Source organism: Trachemys scripta, chromosome 12 (assembly GCF_013100865.1).
Source record: "Trachemys scripta elegans isolate TJP31775 chromosome 12, CAS_Tse_1.0, whole genome shotgun sequence".
NCBI classification, from domain to species: domain Eukaryota; kingdom Metazoa; phylum Chordata; order Testudines; family Emydidae; genus Trachemys; species Trachemys scripta.
The window spans coordinates 35856843-35877441 of NC_048309.1; the positions used below are offsets into that span (position 1 = coordinate 35856843).

General features: G+C 46.7%; 1 protein-coding gene across 1 annotated transcript; it reads right to left on the bottom strand.

Moving 5' to 3' along the window:
- Nucleotides 1-3831: 3831 nt before the first annotated feature.
- On the bottom strand, nucleotides 3832-4257 carry LOC117885372 (ribonuclease-like). The gene has a single exon (XM_034786686.1). The coding sequence runs from the start codon at nucleotides 4255-4257 to the stop codon at nucleotides 3832-3834; it is 426 nt and encodes a 141-aa protein (XP_034642577.1).
- Nucleotides 4258-20599: the final 16342 nt, after the last annotated feature.

A 20599-nucleotide genomic window follows, 5' to 3' on the forward strand; every position in this document is an offset into this window, starting at 1 on the left:
TGTAAGTCCAGCCCTCTCAGCTCCTCCATTTGCTTGTGGGTAATTCAGGATGATAGTACTGTGTGAACAATCATAGTTACTTTGCAATTACATCCTCTGTCAATAGTTTTCTTATGTCTTCTGGGGGTCCCATCTCACCTTTCCTACGCTCACCCTCAGTCCAACAGGCAGACAGGTCAACCAGATTTTAGAGCAACACCTAGATGTTATATTAACCACCATCGAGATGATTGCTCCTCACTATTACCCTGCACAGAGTTTGCGTACAATAACTACTACGCTTCCATGGGAAGAAGCCCCATCTTTGCCAGCTTTGGGTACCACCCCTGATTCCACCTAAGCTACCCATGACCTTGCCTAAGTCAGCCGCCTCAGACTTGGTGCTGAGAATTCAGTAAATCAAGGGAGAAGTACGAAGCCACCGGGAAAAAGAAAAAGCCAATTACAAGTGACATGCAGGCCAACATTGTCAACCAGTCCCAACCTATTCAGTGGGACAAAAAACGTGGCTTTCAATGGAGCATCTCCACATAAACAGACCCTCACGTAAACTGGACTTCCAGTTCCTTAGTGAATCCATTGCCAAGTTAGCCAGGTCACAGTTGAATTACACCTACCCCAATCTCTCAAGACCTCCCTCCCCCCGGTATTCCATATAACCCTCCTGAAACCTTATACCGAGAATTTGTTTCTACACAGGACTCAGCTGCCTCCCACACCAGTGCACATACAAGGCCACGAGGAATATGTTGTCCATGAGATCTTGGATGTTAAGAGCAGGTGGCGTAAACTTTTTTACCTAACTGACTGAGAAGGCTTTGGCTCTGGGGAGCATATGTGGGAGCCAGGAGAACTGTTCACACACCTGCCCTAATAGAAGCCCTCTAGAGGAACGGCCCCAAACCTAAAGTACCTGGGTCTGTGGGTGGGGTTCTGTGAGGTATCCCTCTCCTATTCTCCACCTGTCAACTCATAGACAGCAGCTGGGACTGGAGCCCATGAAGTCCAACTGTGCTTATGCTATGATTGGGAGAGATCCAAGGCTCCTGACTGGGCCACAGTCCCTGTGATAAATGAGAGGGGAGGTAGCTCCTTTTTGTGGGCACCCAGCCAGCCAGTTAGCTATTGAATCCCTCTTGGTAGCTGTTCTCTACTTGCTTTACCTGTAAAGGGTTAAAAAGTCTGACTGTGATGCATAGGTAAAGGGAAGTGAGTGGGCACCTGACCAAAAGAGTGAATGGGAGGGTTAGAACTTTTTACAATTGGGGGGGAAATTGCCTTTGTCTGTCTGTGGTTGTTCTCCGGAGAGAGGGGACAGAGCAGAGACAGGGCTGAGACCTGGTCCACACTAACCCCCCACTTCGGACTAAGGTACGCAAATTCAGCTACGTTAATAATGTAGCTGAATTCGAAGTACCTTAGTCCGAACTTACCGCGGGTCTAGACGCAGCAGGCAGGCTCCCCCGTCGATGCCGCGTACTCCTCTCGCTGAGCTGGGGTACCGGCGTCGAGGGCAAGCACTTCCGGGATCGATTTATCGCGTCTAGACAAGACACGATAAATCGATCCCAGAAGATCGATCGCTTACATTCGGACCAGGAAGTAAGTATCCTGAGACTATGCTGTAAAAAGTTTTTTGTCAGGTATGGAAATCATCAGATCATACCTAAAACTCCGTATTTGAAACCCCAGATATGTAAGTAGATCAGAAATTTTCTAGAAAGACGTGATTAGGTTTATCCCTGTTTATTTCTTATTTGATTGTGGACTCCTCTGTGCTAACCCTAAATGCTTTGCTTTGCTTGTAACCTTTAAGCTGGACCTCAAGAAGATTATTCTTGATGTTTAATTTCTGTAAGTGTGTTTTTAAAACTAGCAAAAGCCTAAGTTCCAGATGTTTTTTCTTTCTTTTGTTTTTAATAACATTTACCTTTTTTAAGAACAGGATTGGATTTTTGGTGTCCTAAGTGTTTTGTGCACATGTTGTTTAATTAACTGGTGGCAACAGCTGATTTCCTTTGTTTTCTTTCTCAGCTCTTCCCCAGACTGGGGTGAAAGGGCTTGAGGGTACCCCACAGGAAGGAATTCCCAAGGGCTCCTTCCTGGGTTCTAAAAAAGGTGGGGGGTTGCACTTGTGTGGTGGCAGCATCTATCATCCAAGGTCAGAGAGAAACTGTGACCTTGGGAGTTTAATACCTGCTTGGAATGGCCAGTATTAATTTTTAGAATCCTTGCAAGCCCCCACCTTCTGCACTCAAAGTGCCAGAGTGTGGAATCAGCCTTGACAGTCCCTATTTAAGTGAGTGGAGGAAATACAAAATTGTCTGTACAACTGGACTTCCTGCTGCCATGGACTGCTGTTCCTGTTTTCTCATCCTGACCTCCTGCTATCCTGACTTGGCCTGACTCTTGGGAACTGACTTTTGATTCCCTGCTCTCCCATTTGTCTCTCAGTTCTGAACTCTTGGCATTCCAATCTGGGTTTGGATGCCAGTAGTGGTGGGATTGGAATCCATGGCCCTAAAAAAGCTAGAGCCTACAGCATCTACCTTAAAATGCTCAGCTGCCTTACCTGGAGAGCAAGCCTTTACTTCTTTCTCTGTGGGTCCAAGGGCAGGTTTCACATTTAGCATGTATAGGGTCAATGGCTCAAACCCCCCAAGGGAGCTGTTCGCCAGTGACTCAATTTAATTCTCACCCTCTGATGGAAGAATCAAGGGCTGCCAGCTGGACTAACTCAGCAATCAGCAAAGATTTTGGAGGTGACACAGGTGAGGGCCCCGCCAGCTCAGCCACTGGCACTAGCCCATCCCAGTTGCTCAAAAGGAAGGAGTACCTCCAAGAGAGGAATAATGGAAAAACTTGCTGAAAGGTAAAGTTTCTTCCTGACCTTTCTTGGTTAGTGACTGGCTCATGCCCTGAAGCACAAAAGTTTATATCTAAGGTGTTGGTTCCATTTTGGGAGGGAAGTGGGGGTCTAGTGGGCTAAAGGAAAGGAGGGGGGGGGAATCAGTACTCCTGATTTCTAACCCTGATCCTGGGAGGGGAGGGAGGTCCAGTCACAGGGCAGATAAAGATTCAGGACTCCTGGGTTCTTTTCCCAGCTCTTGAAGGGGAGTAGGGTCTAGTGGGTTACAGCAAGGCCATCAATAGCCGTCAGGACTCATGGGCTGTATTCCCAACACTAAGGAAAATGTTGAGATTTGGCTTAAAAGCACAAAGAACCTCGCTGGAAAACCACAAAACATTTCCAGCACATTCATTACATCTTCAGTGGCTTATGTTTTGCCATCCCCAATCTCACACAACACAGAGATTGCTTTGCAGGTATCAGGTTTTATGGAGATTGGGGAACACAGAGACAAGCAGACAGTGGGCAAATGTTGAAAAAACAATGAAGAGAGCAACGAGAAATTACAGTTAATTGCAATGGATGAGGATTATCCATTATCAGACTCAATACACAATACAAGAAGAGTGAAATTGATGGATATTTCTCAATGAAAGGAAAGGTTTTTAAACAGCCACTATTTGGCAGAAGGCAATACAACATGGGGAAGGAGTGAGTATACTGAAAAACTGGCATTGGAAGCAGCAGAGGGTGGGGGTGGGGAAGGGGCTGCTATACTGTATAATGGGCACTAGTAGCAGCAGAGGGTGGTGGCTGGGAAGTGGTGTCTATACTGTATAATGGGCACTAGCGGGAGCTGAGGGTGAGGGGTGGAAACACCTAAACAATCTGACCAGTGCTCAGAGGCGGGTGAGGAGCTGGGTGCTGTGGCCAGCGTGGGAGGGACAGAGCAGGGTTAGAGGAAGTAACAGGCCCTACATCTACTCCACATAGAGCACAGGGAGCCGATTCCAGCAGCCGATGACAATGTGCCGGGAATAGTTTTCCTCAATGTAAGAGCCAATCTGCGGGCTATATCTGCAGGTGGTGACACTGAAGTGAAAAATGCTCTTGCGTAGGCCAGTTGAGATGTGTATTCCGCCCACAGAGCAGACACGCTTGATAGACCGCATGGGTGCATGGATGAAGGTATTGATGAATGTCCTATATATACCCCGTTTCCACATCATCATCTCGCAGTAGCTGTTGGGGAAGTTAGCTGGACTTTGTGGGAAATCCACATGGTGCTTTCTGAATCTGTTTTTCAGACGGGTCCATGGTGTCCCACTAGCCAGAGCCAGGTAGGCGGCCAGCAGGACGAGGGGCAGCAGCAGCCGTAGGTGGGGTCTTCTCATGGCCATGGCCATGTCTGTTGCTGGATCAACCTGAAGTGGGGAGACAGTGCGGGGTGGGGATCTGCCTCCACCATGGAACCTCCTGGGCCCAACCTCGTCCCCTCCCACTCCACTGTGCCCAAAATCCCCACCCCTCCTGATATCCCTGTCCACGCCACTTTGCCCAGAGTCTATCCCATTGTCCCAGCCCCATTGCGCTGGGGGCTTCTCAGAACCTGGCACATCTGGGACTCCATTGTGCCAGGTGCTGCCCTGGCTCCCATGGAGACCGGGCCTGCTCCTTTAACCCACTGCTCCCCATTCCCCTCCCAGAGCCAGGTTAGAGCCCAGGTGTCCAGAGTCTCAGACTGTGACCACTATGAGCCTCCCACCCTTGTGCCAGCTACTGCACAGACCCCAACTGACATCAGCCCCCGCCTCCTCTAACCCATTGTTCCCCACCCAGAGGTGGAGAGTGAACCCAGGAGTCCTGACTCCCAGACTCTCTGCTCTAACCACTAGAACTTGCTGCCTCCAAGAAACAAACCCTGTATTTGCAATCCTATGCAGTAGTGTTCTCCCCTCTCTCTGCGCTAGGGGAATCTCCTGCAGCTTACCCAAGTGCTTGTTGCTTCACTGCTGTCAGAGCGATGGATCCCAGCATCTGTGGAGCCGAACCTCACCCTGATCCTCCTGCTCACCTTGGAGTGTGTTATATAGAGCCCAGCCAGATATGGAGGTGGATTAGTAGGAAGGGAAACCTAGTAAATAATTGGGTCATCATAATTTCCTGATATCTGGCAATTAAAAGCAGTAGCCCAACAGACCGTGGGTGGCTGACAAACAAACAGCACAAGTCCTGCTAGAGACGTTGGCTCAAGGTGTGTCTACCCAGCAAGGGAAGGTGCAATTGTAGCATAGGTAGGTGTATCTCTGCCAGCTTTAATCTAGCTACTGTGGGTAACAATATCAGGTGGTACAGACATAATCGTGGACTAGGTGCTCTGGTACCAGCCAACCAGGGACTTTGGGTACCTACCCTGGTTGCCAACCAGTGCTGCAGTCCAGGCAACGTGTCCTCTCTGCTATTGTTACCCAAGATAGCTAGATTAAAGCTAGTGTAGCAACACCCAACAGTGCTACAATCACACCTTCATTTGCTGAGCAGACACACCCTGAGTTCTGATCCACTGGCCCTTTGCTTTTGAAGTGATAATCAAGATAGCCCAGTACAGGCAGGTTGATAAGAAGTGTGAGAGTACTTACATGGGGAGATAGATTCAATGTTTGTAATGGCTCAGCAATTCCCAGTCTTTATTCAAACCTAAATTGATTGTGTCTAATTTGCATATCAATTCAAGTTCAGCAGTTTCTCTTTGGAGTCTGTTTTTGAAGCTTTTCTGTGGTAAAATAGCCACCCGCACTTCTTATCAACCTGTCTGTACTGGGCTATCTTGATTATCACTTCAAAAGTTTTTTTTCTCTTACTTAATTGGCCTCTCAGAGTTGGTAAGACAACTCCCACCTGTTCATGCTCTCTGTATGTGTGTGTATATATATCTCCTCAATATATGTTCCATTCTATGCATCCGAAGAAGTGGGATGTAGCCCATGAAAGCTTATGCTCAAATAAATTTGTTAGTCTCTAAGGTGCCACAAGTACTCCTGTTCTTTTTGCGGATACAGACTAACACGGCTGCTACTCTGAAACATAATTAACAGTCCTTTCCCCCTTTCATTGAAGGTAGAGAAAAGAAGGACAAACAGCTCAAACCTTTGAAAGGTAAAGCATTAAGGCTTTTATTTATTCCCTTTCCCTGTAGTTGGGGAGAAGTTTTAAAAGAAACCTCTCCTCCTTGTGTGTGACAGTTTCAGAAATGGTATTAAAGATGGTAATAACTGAGATGGGATGGAGCTGTCAATTTTGTTGAAGTCCGATCCTCTTTCCTAGAAGACAAAATGCACCAGACACACACGAGAGGGGAAAGAGAAGAACGGCAAAGAGAGAAAATGCAGCATCTGTCTCTGGTGTGACTGTCCCTCGCAGCCGCAGAGCTGGAGAAACACAGGCCTGGACTATGAATTTACCAGCTGCTCTGAGACCTGGCAACTTGTACTAGCTTGGGGTGTTGACAGCATTGCATTTAACTGCCTCTTTGGTATCTGATTTACAGCAGTGTTGTGAAATATCCAGTCTTATTAGATACAAGGAAAAAGGATAGGTAGAAAAGAGGGGGTGAAATAAGGTGGGGAAGGAAAGTGACACATGGGGGGCAGGGGTGGAGACAAAGTCTCCTATCCAATGTGGTGGTTGGGATTTAGCCGGAGCCAGCAGAGGAGGCCATGTCAGCTGGGTCCCTGTCTCTGGTCAGGATGTCTCTTGAGATTAGGATGAAGGAAGCCCAGGGGTGTCATGCTGGATCCTGTGCTCCCAGGAGCAGGGCAGCAGCCAGGATGGTAAAAGTCATTCCTTCCCCTGCATTCGGTCAGTGATTGTTACATTCACTTCCTCGCCTCTGTCATTTTTTCTCCCAAACTCGCCCTTTTTAAAGGACCCCAAAAGACAATGATGTGTGGAATAGCTCCTCCCCTCATTATTTTGATCATCAGTTAAGCCTAATTTCTGATACACCAATTCTGATCCATTGATTTCTGGTCCCAGACTTCTCTTGTTTACCAGGCAGGATCTTAAAACAGTGCTTGAGTGATAGCATTGAAATTAAAGCGAAGCAGCTCACCAAACTCCTGAGGCAATTTCACACAGTATCCGGCTGGTTTCAGCTCTGAGAGGGGATGAAGGTGTCTGTAAGTCCCTTCCAGTGTGACTTGTTACATCTGCCCCCAAATCTAGTTTAAAATTAACAGTCTTTTCAATAATGTTCTATTCCTCCCTCCAGCCTGGCTCTGTCTCATTACACAGGATTGATCTCCGAAAAAATGTCTCGGGACTCTCAGTGGTCACTCTCTGTCCTGCCTTCGTCTGGCAGAAAGTGGCAAAATGTTCTACTTTTGTTAATTTACTACATTTGGCTCCTTTAGCCGGGCAATCACCTCTTGAACCATGATCTTTCCCACATTTTGTGCATCTAACTGACAAAATGCTCTCTTTTGCCTGGGCTTGCTCCACATTGCCTTTGGGGATTTATTGCAATTGGTTTTTGCAGCTGTGCTATATCCCCTAGCGTGACTCTGTTGCAAGTCACTTTCTCTGTGTTTCTTCTTGGCAGCCACTGGTCTCTGCTTTGATTTTTATCATCTCCGCTTGTCTTGCTATTTCTATTGCTACGTGAAGGATTCAATACTACTTATTTTGCACTGTCTCTGACAGCTCTCATCTAAAACACCAATCACTACTCTGTCTCTACTGAGCTCTTCCTTTTTGTCTTCATAATCACAGGTTTGGGCCACGCCGTACAAGCCTCTTATGCAAGATTCCCAGACATAGGGATGTGCTGCTAAAAACACACTCGGTCATAAACCACATTACACCATGGTATAAAATACTCATCAAACTTAGTCAGTCTCACCGCATAATTTTCTTGTGGTTCTCCTCTTCAAAGGCAAAGGATTTCAAGATATGTTCAGCTTCCCTGCCCATGGCATAGACTAGGGAACTCACTTGCACCTCCCCATTCTTCTCGTGGAGTTTAGTTGCAAAGCGAAAATGTGCAAACTGCTCCTTACAGGCATGTGAGTCTGATGGTCTGTCAAAGCAGAAGCACTCTGGGACATGAAACTTTGGCATTTGGATTAAATTCTGACATTTCTATTCTATTTTCTCTTCTGATGCTTTGTCAGGTTAGTCACACAAAGACAGAGGCAAAATGGATGCCAGCAATGACCAAAACTTTATTGCAAAAAGGAATGTCTCCAATGCTCGGTGAAGATGTTCTGCTGTAGTCTTTGCTAAGTGCCACTTATTGACTAAATTTAATAATGCAGCTTAAGCTTTCCATCACAGGTCCTGCTTGCAAGCCAGGGGCTCTTGAGGGAAGTGTGCAATCTGGGTCTTCAGCACTCAGTCTGCAAAGAGCTCTCCTAGAGCAATTGGGGTGAAGTGTGCCTTTTGAAGCAGCCTGGTTTATCTCTCTCTGTTTTGGTGTTCTTCAGTGTTAGGACTTTGGCTTCTAAGAAGTAAAGTTATGTTCTATTTCAGACTTCCAGCAAGAGAGTGTTGTATGTTCTTGATCTAACTTCTCTGTGCCTATCTGTGAACATAGCAGACAGAAAGCAAAATCCTCCTGCAATTTCTTTAATTAACCTGACCAACCAAGAATATATGGCTGAAGTGTTTAATGCCTATTTTGCTTCAATCTTCACTAAAAAGGTTAATGGTAACCAGATACTCCACAGAGTTAATATTAACAAGGAGGAACGAAAACAAGCCAAAATACAGAAAAAAAGAGGTTAAAGCATATTTAGATGAGTAAGATGTACTCAAATTTTCTGGGCCAGATTAAATTCATCCTTGGGTACATAAGGAACTAGCTGAAGCAATCTCAGAACTGTTAGCAATTATCTTCAAGAGCTCATGGAGAACGGGTCCCAGAGAAATGGAAAAGGACAAAGTACCTATCTTTAAAAAGACCCAGTGACTTACACACCAGTCATCCTAACTTTTCTACCTAGAAAGATACTGCAAGAAATTATTAAACAATTAATTTGTAAGCACCTAAAGGATAATGGGGATAGAAGGAATAGCTAGTATCAATTCATAAAGAAGAAATCATGCCAAGCCAGCCTAATATACTTATTTTAGAGACTTACTATCCTAGTTGATTGGGGGGAAGCAGTAGACACGAAAGATCTTGATTTTTTGACACAGTCCCATGTGACAGGATCATAAGCAAGCAGGATCAATAGGGTTCAAAAATTAACTATTTTGAGTCATTTTAAGACTCAATAGTCAAAAAGAACTATTTGGTCATGGAGGATAAGTCCAAAAATGGCTATTATCCAGGATTGGCATGGACACAACCCCATGCTAAAAAGGGGTAATATGATTCTGGGTTTATTAGCAGGAGTGTGGTATGTAATTGTCCTGCTCTACTCAGCACTGGTGAGTCCTCAGCTAGAGTGCTGTGTTCAGTTCTGAGTCCCAGACTTTAGGAAATTGGAGAGAATCCAGAGGAAAGCAACAAAAATGATAAAAGGTTTAGAAAAACTTACCCATGCGGAAAAGTTAAAGAAACTGGGCAGGTTTAATCTTGAGAAAATAAGACAGAGGGGGGAAGGTGACAGTAGTCTTCAACTATGTTAAGGGCTCTTATAAAGAGGACTTATGAATTGTTCTCTGTCTCCACTGAAGGTAGGACATAATGTAATGGGCTTAATCTTCAGCAAGGGAGATTTAGGTTAGATGTTAGGAAAACCTTTCTAACCATGAGGGTAGTTAAGCTCTGGAACAGGCTTCCAAGGGAGATTGTGGAATCCCCATCTCTGGAGGTTTTTAATGTCTTGATGACTTCTTCAGGTCCTTTCCAGCCCTGTAGTTCTATGATCTAATGGTCCTTTCTGGACTTAAACTCTAGGAATGAATGATCTTCCTTCCATTCTTTCCCCTATTTACTTCCTTCTTTTGTGGCCATTAATGACTTGTAAATAAATCAAAAAGTTCCAGGACACACTCAGGAATTTCCATTGTGGGCAGTACTGACCCCAATGCCCCAGTGTTGTGAGACAACTGGATTTGACATAACTTGCAGCCATCTTGTGCGCTTAACCCCCATGGGCTGGAAGCAAGGACACCACATAGAAATAATCTGGCCTTGGCTCAGACAGACAGAAGAAAAACAGCTGCAAGTTGCTGACTGAGATAGATAAAGTGAAAGGACAGATTCATGAGAAGAGGGAGGGGGCAAGAATGGAAAACTTACCTTGATTCTGTTTTTTTGTGGTTGTAAGTTTTTTTCCTGAAGCTGCTTTCATAGAATCATAGACTCTTAGAAGATTAGGGTTGGAAGAGACCTCAGGAGGTCATTTAGTCCAACCCACAGCTCAAAGCAGGACCAACCCCAACTAAATCACCCCAGCCAGGTAAGCTGCTTTGCAGATAAGTAGAATAATGAATTATGATTGGCTGTTGCTAGAGAAATTGTTAGCCTATTAGGAGTTATGTGCTGTGTCCGGAGAAAACCTATAAGAGTTTAGTTAGAAAGTGTGCTTTAGAGAAGTTTGGATTTTCTACGAGCAAGGAGTCACTGACATAAAAACTCCCCAGCATCAAGGCAGAAGGCGGGGCACCAGAAACCTGTTACTGTCATTCGACACCACCTCAGACTTTGGGTAACTAAATTTATTTGGGGTACTCTAGATAGACCAATTCTTATTTTAGATGTTTGCATTGTACTCAATAAAAACAAGGATTTTGGGGTGGAAGCACTCTTGTGTACCAATCATTTATCAGATAGAAATGATGTGTCCCCCACTGATTTATTTCCTGACACCACCTGGAAAACAAAGACTAGTTACCATAGCTTTGGGTTCAGGTAACCCCAGGTAGCACCATGCATGGGTTTTTTCTGCTGAAGGAAGGAGGCTCAGTAGGGAATGCTCTAATCTCATAATCCATGCTAGGCCCCATGTAGCATTAGGGGGTGCTGGTTGCAGGGAGCAGGGTGGGGACGCAGCCGAGGGTGTGCTCCCCTCATGCTGCAGTGAGAGGTGTGCAACTGGACTGCACTTGGTACCAGATGGTGTTTGTTGAGCATCTACAGCTCCTCCGAGGATGACAGAGTTTGAGGACCTTTGCTCCAGTCCCACCTTTCTTCTACCTTCTCACATCCCATGGACTTCAAGAAAGGTAACTCCGCTCGGGAGGACTCTGTGCATGACCCCTGACAGCTGGATCCGAGCCCATGAGTTCAAGAAAGTGTACCTTGCCTTGTGCAGATCTCTCCAATCCAACTGCAAGTCACTGGTGGATGACAGTGGGAAAGAAACTGTTACTAAAAGCCGCAGGGAGATGTGAACTCACAATGCCTTGTTTATAAGTCCAGCAGTGTACCCATAGACCCACAATTCTACACCTTCCCTCTGCAGTCAGATGTATCTAGCCCATGTCCCTGGGCTTGTCAACAGTATTATAGAGGGAACCTTCAAGCTGAGACCTCATTCCACAGACAGCCATAACACTGGAGATAGAACCCAGGAGTCCCACTTCCCAGCCCCAGCTCACTAGACCCACTCTCCTTCCAGAGCCAGTATTAGAACCCAGGATCCCTGACTCCAGATCCCCACCAGAAGCGAGAAGCTGAGGAATTGACATTTAAAATTGATTAAAGTGATGGATAGTAACAGGGACCAATGTGACCTGCTAGGCGAAACTAGGACATTATCTAGTTCAGAAGCCTTGACAGTCTGAATTTGCATGGTAATAACACCTGGTGGCCTCATCCCCAGCTCGGAGGCTCCATCCATCATACCTGTCGAGAATGCTCATGACAATAACAACATCCCATGTTCCTGTGGCAGCTGCCAGCCTTCAGAGACTCCCACAATGGGAAGTTCACAAATATAAGTAGATAAATATGGGTATGTCTGGGATAGATAGATGGATAGAGACAAAGAGACATGAATGTGGGGATGGATGGATGGAGAGAGGGAGAGAGAGAGAGCAGTTTTTGTACCATTTCCAGTACAACTCCTCCAGTGGATTCAGGTGTACTACTAGAACCATGCTTCACACCAATGTAGCTTAATCCTCACTATTGATGGCAACTAGCCATAGCAGTATAATGAACCTTTTAATTGGTATTCATTGTCAAAAATGAAAAACCCCAAACTCTTGCTTTTGAGAGTCACATCTTTCCTTACCTCAGGTTTGGATTTGTGTGTGGGTCTGTGTTGTGTGTGTTTGAATCCCTTACTTATGTGAATCTTCATGTCTCATGTTATGGTCAGAGGTGAAAGTAAGACGGTACGGGCCGGTATGGAGGACCGGTAAGAAAAGGAGACTGGCTGAGGGAGGGAGAAGCCTGCCTCCTGCATAAGAAAGGTTTAAACTCAGCTGTTCCTTGTGCCCCCGGGGTTAGGAGCAGTTAGTGGCATCCTTGTTAATTTACAGTTGCTGGGGGTCGGGGGTCAGGGGAGGGTGTGTTTGACCATGGCAGGGGCAGTTCTTTTCTGCCCCCAGGATGAGGGGAGCTCTCCAATATTAATATACACAACAAATACAATAGGCATTTGGCTGCACAGCTTAAATCCAGAGCTAATAAAAGCAGGTTTCTTGTCTCCTCCCTACTCCTCCAGCCAGGCTGCAGACAGTAAGGCTCTGCATTCCTCCCCCACCCCCCACTCATCAGGGGCTTCCCTCTAGGCTCTAGCTTGCACTTCCACATTTCCCATCTGCGAAAGCTTCTAAAAATCAGATGGCAGGACAAAGTGCCCGATACTGATGTCCTTACTAGAGCCAGTCTGCCGTCAGTTCACACATTGCTGATGAGAGCCCAGACCAGGTGGGCCGGACATGTCGTGAGAATGTCAGACGAACGCATTCCTAAACAGCTCTTCTACGGAGAACTCACTCAGGGAAAGCGCTCCCATGGAGGACAAAAGAAGAGGTTCAAGGACACGCTGAAGACCTCTTTGAAGTCCTTCGAGATCAACACCGCCACATGGGAAACCTTCACACTGAACCATCCAGCATGGCGCAACCTTATTCACACAGGCAGTAATACCTCCGAGGCGAGGCGTATTGCTGAAGCTGAAAAAAAGCGTGAGCTGCGCAAGTCCAGAGCTGCTCGTACATCATCGACAGTGCCATTACATGTCTGCCCGACGTGTGACAGGATGTTCCACGCCCGAATTGGACTGATCAGTCATCTTCGGACGCACAGAGCCCGGTCATCGAAAGAATGAGTTGTTGAGGTCTTCATCGATAACGATGGACGAACATCATCAGCTTGCAGTGAGCAGGGAGACTAGCTGAGAGATGCCTGCTGCTCAGGGCCGCCCGGAGGGAGGCAAGTGGGGCAATTTGCCCCAGGCCCAAGGTCCCGCAGGGACCCCCACGAGAATATACTGTTCTATAGTATTGCAACTTTTTTTATGGAAGGGACCCCCGAAATTGCTTTGCCCCAGGCCCCCTGAATCTTCTGGGCGACCCTGCTGCTGCTGCTGCCTGCATAAGAATAGTTAAACTCAGCTGTTCCCTGGGCAGTTGAGCCCCTGGGGTTAGGAGCCGTTTCTGGCATCCTTGTTAATTTCACTCCCAGTTGTTGGGGGGGGGGGGGAACGGTGTATGTGACCATGGCAGGGGCAGTTCTTTTCTGCCCCGGGGATGAGGGGATCTCCTATACACAAAAAAATATAATCAAAATCGGGAACCATTTCCAAGTTCAAATCTATCCCATTCCCTCCCCAGCAGAGGATCATGGCTGTGTTGTCCAAACTGCTTGCAGATCCTCTTTGAAATGTTACTGTTTAACAACAACAACAACAAAAACACATGGAGAACGTGGTGGGAAGAGGTGTCATGATGATCAGGGTTTACTTTGGGCAAAGCAATTTTGCTAAAGCAACTAAAGATTCACAGGGAAAGCAAATAGCCCCCATATACAAAACCACAAAGAGATTGGAGGGGAAAACTGGATATTCAGGGAAATTACTGTGCCTCCTTTGAAAGAAATAGTAGTTTTCATTCCACCCTCTTTATATATTGATTTAAACACCTGAAATGTCCTTAGGACATAGGCAGGAGCGGCGCAAGGGTTTTTGCCGCCCTAGGCGGGGGTCCTTCAGCGCTCTTGGTCTTCGGCGGCAATTCTGCGGGGTGGGGGTCCTTCTGTGCTCCCGGTCTTCGGGGCACTTCGGCGGCGGGTCCCGGAGCGAGTGAAGGACCCGCTGCAGAATTGCCGCTGAAGACCCGGAGAGCAGAAGGACCCCCCGCCGCAGAATTGCTGCCGAGGGTGGCAGAATGCCACCCCCCAAATCCTGATGCCCTTGGCGACCGCTTAGGTCGCCTAAATGGAAGTGCCAGCCCTGGACATAGGGCACAATCTCAGATCTCTTTTTGTTTTGTCCTGCCTGCAGAGTGCAGAGGCTGAAATTGACAAAACTTTCTCTAAATATCTTGTATATTTCACGAAGGCTATTCCAGTTGTCCTTCAGTCACCCCTGCCTTCCCCTACTACTAGCCACCCATTGGTGTGCCCCCTGCACTCTTTTATGTGCCTGGAAGGGAAATTAAAAAATCCTTGATATCTGACTTGCTAGGAAACAGGGAGGATCTAGGGAAAGTGGGGCACTGGTGGGCATGGTGCAACGCAGTCCCTTGCTCCACTGGCTCCCTCCCTGGCTGGCTATGGTTTTTGCCTTGGTTACTTACTCCTTGGCAAACCCAACCCAGCGGCACCTTCTGGCTCTCTGCAGGCAGCAGCAGCCTACAGGGGCCGGTTGCTGGGGTCGCTGCTGGTCGGCGGCAGGCTGCAGCTGCATGGTTTGTGACACATTCATACACATACACATACATACTGTATGTCTTACTATCCTGTGGGGAGGGCGCCGGTGCCCTTTTGAGGGGTGGTGGGACAGGGGAGACAGTATTTCTGCTGCTCACACCTCAGGAACTTCTGTAAGAGGCAAGGTCTGGCTGGGCACTGCCACAAGCAATAGGGGGTGGCAGGTGGGGGCTACAGCTCCAACAGGAACCACTACCCACAGCAAAGCCGCCCCAGCCCCCGGCTCAGTCCTGGCACGTGGAAGGTGTGAGTGGGCCAGCCCTGTGGAGGCAAGAAAGGGGCATCCATGGGAAGGACTGGATAGAGCAAAGCCTTCTTATAGCAACTCCCACATTGGGCCATACAGCTGCTCTCGCTGCTCTCCCTGATGTTGTGCCATGCCTCGAGATGAATGTGCTGCACGTCGGCCCTTTCCAAGCCACAATTTTACATATGGCATGTGTCATAACTATAAAGGGAAGGGTAATAGCTGTCCTGTGTACAGTACTATAAAACCCCTCCTGGCCAGAGACTCCAAAATCCTTTTCCCTGTAAAGGGTTAAGAAGCTCAGGTAACCTGGCTGGCATCTGACCTAAAGGACCAATAAGGGGACAAGATACTTTCAAATCTTGGGGGGGGGAGGCTTTTGTTTGTGTTCTTTGTTTGGGAGTGTGTTCGTTCTCGGGACTGAGAGGGACCAGACATCAATCCAGGTTCTCCACATCTTTCTAAACAAGTCTCTCCTATTTCAAACTTGTAAGTAAATAGCCAGGCAAGGCGTGTTAGTTTTCCTTTGTTTTCTCAACTTGTAAATGTACCTTTTACTAGAGTGTTTATCTTTGTTTGCTGTACTTTGAACCTGAGACTAGAGGGGAGTCCTCTGAGCTCTTTAAGTTTGATTACCCTGTAAGGTTAATTTCCATACTGATTTTACAGAGATGATTTTTACCTTTTTCTTTAATTAAAAGCCTTCTTTTTAAGAACCTGATTGATTTTTCCTTGTTTTAAGATCCAAGGAGTTTGGATCTTGATTCACCAGGAGTTGGTGGGAGGAAGGAGGGGGATGGTTAATTTCTCCTTCTTTTAGATCCAAGGGGGTTGGATCTGTATTCACCAGAAGTTGGTGGGAGGAAGGAGGGGGGATGGTTAATTTCTCCTTGTTTTAAGATCCAAGGGGTTTGGATCTGTATTCACCAGGGAATTGGTGAAGGTTTTTCAAGGCTTCCCAGGGAGGGAATCCATTGAAAATGGTGGCAGCGGAACAAGAGCTAAGCTGGTAGTTAAGCTTAGAAGTTTTCATGCAGGCCCCTACATTTGTACCCTAAAGTTCAAAGTGGGGATCCAGCCTTGACAGCATGGGATTCCACTGAGTATAAGGAGGTCCCACACATGAAATGAATAGCAAGTCCGCCACATGACGAGTTGTAAGTACAGTCCGTTTCACTGTAATGATGTTGTTCATCACACTGAATCCCCTTTCGCAGTCAGTGTTGCTTGCAGCAAGGGTGTCCACTGCAAGGACGAGTTTTTTAAGTTTACCAGGAATGTTTTTTCCTCCAAAAGTCTTGAATTCAACAAATCCCAAGTGTGTTTCCTGTTGATTGATTCTCAATTGATCAGCCAATGCTCTTATTTCCTTTTCTCCGAAATGGGGATTCTCTTGCCATTTTTGGGGATTCAAAACTGACAAATTGTTAATTAAGTTCTTATAATTGGAAGACCTTTCTTCACGTGTGCTTTGATCAGCTTTGTTTGAAACAGTTGTAAATAGCAAGCCCGCGTGATTACCATGTGGGGGTACCGTATGGCACTCAAAAGCTAACTTTGGAACATCCACATTAATGTCTTCCTGGGAAAACAAAATCTTCTTGTCTTTCTTCACAGATCTAAATCTACTCTGATCCAGGTATATTCTAAATGTATATGTACAGTATGGATGGATCTCTCAAAAAAGATAGCTCTTCAGTGGAGGAGTTGGACCAACAAACACCCCCTGGGGAAGGACGGACTCCATTAAGCAGCACACATTAAGCAGAAGTTCCTGAGGTGTGTTAGCCCAGAAACACTTGTCTCCCCCACACACACACCCTTAAAAGGGCACTGGCACCTTCCCCACAGGACAGTAATACATACAGTATGTATGTGTATGAATGTGTGTGTCACGAACAATGCAGCTGCAGCCTGCTGCCGACTGCCCCAGCAACCGGCCCCCACTATTGTATTATAGTAGTATTGGAGAGCCCCTCATCCAGGGGGCAGAAAAGAACCGTCCCTGCCATGGTCACACACACCCTTCCCCCCCACCCACAACAACTGGGAGTGAAATTAACAAGGATGCCAGAAACGGCTCCTAACCCCGGGGGCTGAACCGCGCAGGGAACAGCTGAGTTTAAACTCTTCTTATGCAGAGGACAGGCTTCTCCCTCCCTCAACCAGTCTCCCTGCTCCTTGCTGCAAGCTAGAGGGGAGTCCCTGCAGCCACTGCTGAGTGCCAGGCAGGGGGAAAGCACGGCCTAGCGTCGGCAACCTGGCTGGAGGAGGAGGGAAGACATGGAGAAAAATGTGACAGTGAGTTTTCACTTTTTCAGGCTTATTCCAATATTAAAGTTTTATTACAGACAGTATTTTTAATAGTAGTAGCAGCTTTATTTTCTATATCTATGCCATGCAATCAGAGGGAATCCATGAAGTACATAGGAGAGGTGGGATGCTTGCTTGCGATTGGACCATATGGGTAAGAAATGTAAATTACTTTCACCCCTGCCCAAACCGCAGGGCTCCCAGCTGCCTCTGCAACTGGTAGCTCCGGGGGTGATTTAATGGCCCCGGGGCTCCTAGCTTCAGCCAGATCCCCGAGCCCTTTAAATCCTGATTTAAAAGTCCTGGGATTTAAAGGCCCCACCTCTTCCGGTAGAGGCCACGCCTCTTCCAGTTGAGGCTCCGCCCCCTCTGCAGGACTCTGGAGTACCGGTAAGTCCTTTAAGTTACTTTCACCCCTGGTTATGGTTCTTGTGTGTATGTTTGTGTTGTGTGGGTATATGCCTTTTCCTTGAATGCCTCTGGCATATCTCCTCTTCCTCCTTGTGTGTGTTTGTATCTTTTGATGGGTGTGTTTGCGTTTTCTGTGGTTCTGGATTTTGCTTCTGTCAGTCAGAGCCTTATCTGTCTCCTGTGTTGTTTCCCATGTGAGTTTGTGTCTTGTGTGTTTACCTGAGTATATTTCTCCAAGTGTTTCTCCCCACATACCACTTTCCTTCCCTTGCCTACAGCCATTGGAGGAGCAAGCAAAAACTCCAACCCAACCCAACCCTCAAAGACTCCAGTCCTGGCTTCAGTCCCAAGAGGAAATAATTTACATCCCTCATCTGAAAATCTCTCTCTCTCTCTTTCATTTTGTCCTTCCACATCTCTCTCCTTCATAGCTGCCCAAGACTGTATATGTTGTAACATTGCTGTAACTGTGACCAAAGAGGCAATTAAAAGCAATGCTCTGAACACCCCAGGCCAGTACAAGTTGCCAAGTCTCAGAGGGGCTGGTAAGATCGTGTGCTAGGCCTGGGTTTCTGTGAGATTGCAAGGGAGAGTCACACCAGAGACAGAAGCTGCATTTTGTCTCTGTGCCGTTCTTTTCTTTCCCCTATTGTGTATGTGTCTGTCGTGTTTTGTATTCTAAGAAAAAAGATTGGAGTGTAACAACAACATCAGCTCCAGCTGCTTGCAACTAACTGCTTCTTTTTGCCTCAAAAGAACATTTATGATTACCATCTTTAATACTGTTTGAAAGACTGTCAGACAACCATGGGTTCCATCTAAAAAAAATCTCCCAACTAAAGGGAAAAAGAACAAGGGATGTCATTAAAGCCTGAATACTTTACATTTCTAATGTTTGAGTAGACTGTCCTTCTTTTCTGTATCCTTAATGAAAGGTAGAAAAGATTTTTAATGATGCATTTGCCATGGGACTGGGCAGGCCTAGGGCTCTGCATACCAAACCCTGAACTTTGTTTAACATTGTTAAATCCTGGACAGTGACAGGGTCACATTCACACCATCAGAAGGGAAGCCATGTTAGTCTGTATCCACAAAACACCAAGGAGTCCGGTGGCACCTTAAAGACTAAGCTTTCGTGGATAAAAACCCACTTCTTCAGATGCATTGAGTGAAAAGTACAGATACAGGCATAAATATACTGGCACATGAAGAGAAGGGAGTTACTTTACAAGTGGAGAACCAGTGTTGATAAGGCCAATTCAGTCAGGGTGGATGTGGTCCACACCCAATAATTGATGAGAAGGTATCAATACCAAGAGAGGGAAAATTGCTTTTGTAGTGAGCCAGCCACTCCCAGTCCCTATTCAAGCCCAAATTAATGATGTTAAGTTTGCAAATGAATTGTAGCTCTGCAGTTTCTCTTTGAAGTCTGTTTTTGAAGTTTTTTTGCTGAAGGATAGCTAATTTTAAATCTGTTATTAAATGTCCAGAAAGATTGACCTGTTCTCCTACTGACTTTTGTAAGTTACCATTCCTGATGTCTGATTTGTGTCCATTTATTCTTTTACGTAGAGCCTGTCTGGTTTGGCCAATATATATGGCAGAGGGGCATTGCTGGCACATGATGGCAAATATCACATTAGTAGATGTGCAGGTGAATGAGCCCCTGATGGTGTGGCTGATGTGGTTGGGTCCTATGATGGTGTTGCTAGAATAGATATAGGGACAGAGTAGGTAATGGGGTTTGTTACAGGGATTGGTTCCTGAGTTAGTGTTTCTGTGGTGTGGTGTGTAGTTGCTGGTGAGTATTTGCTTCAGGTTGGGTGGCTGTCTGTAAGCGAGGACTGGCCTACCTCCCAAGGCCCGTGAGAGTGAGGGATCATTTTCCAGGATAGGTTGTAGATCATTGATGATGTGCTGGAGATGTTTTAGCTGGGGGCTGTACGTGATGGCCAGTGGTGTTCTGTTATTTTCTTTGTTGGGCCTGTCCTGTAGTAGATGACTTCTGGGTACCCATCTCACTCTGTCAAAGTTTTCACACTTCCCCAGGTGGATAGTGTAGTTTTAAGAATGCTTGATAAAGATCTTGTAGGTGTTTGTCTCTGTCTGAGGGATTGGAGGAAATGCGGTTGTATCTTAGGTTTTTCCAGGTTTCCCAAGATCCATAAACCTGGAAATCCTGGATGCCCCATCATCTCAGGCATTGGCACTCTTACAGCAGGATTATCTGGATATTTGGACTCTCTCCTCAGACCCTATGCTACAAGCACTCCTAGCTATCTTCAAGACACCACCAACTTCCCGAGGAAACTACAATGCATTGGTGATCTTCCTGAAAACACCATCCTGGCCACCATGGATGTAGAAGCTCTTTACACCAATATTCCACAGAAGGATAGACTACAAGCTGTCAGGAACAGTATCCCTGATGAGGCCACGGAACACCTGATGGCTGAGCTTTGTAACTTTGTCCTCACCCACATTATTTCAGATTTGGGAACAACTTATACCTTCAAGTCAGCAGCACTGCTATGGGTACCCATATGGCCCCACAGTATGCCAACATTTTTATGGCCGACTTAGAACAATACTTCCTCAGCTCTTGTCCCCTAGCGCCCACCTCTACTTGCGCAACATCAATGACATCTTCATCATCTGGACCTATGGGAAGGAGGACCTTGAGGAATTCCACCAGGATTTCAACAATTTCCACCCCACCATCAACCTCAGCCTGGACCAGTCCACACAAGATATCCACTTCCTGGACACTATAGTGCAAACAAGGGAGGGGGAGGGATAGCTCAGTGGTTTGAGCATTGGCCCCCTAAACAGGGCCAGCTCTAGTTTTTTTGCCGCCCCAAGCAACAAAATTTTTGCTGCCCCCCGCCCCGCCCCGGGCCCCCCCCCCCCCCCCCCCCCCCCCCCCCCCCCCCCCGGGGCGGGG

Excerpts from the sequence above, each read along its gene's own strand:
- LOC117885372 (XM_034786686.1), bottom strand. The coding sequence starts at position 4,257 with ATGGCCATGGCCATGAGAAGACCCCACCTACGGCTGCTGCTGCCCCTC.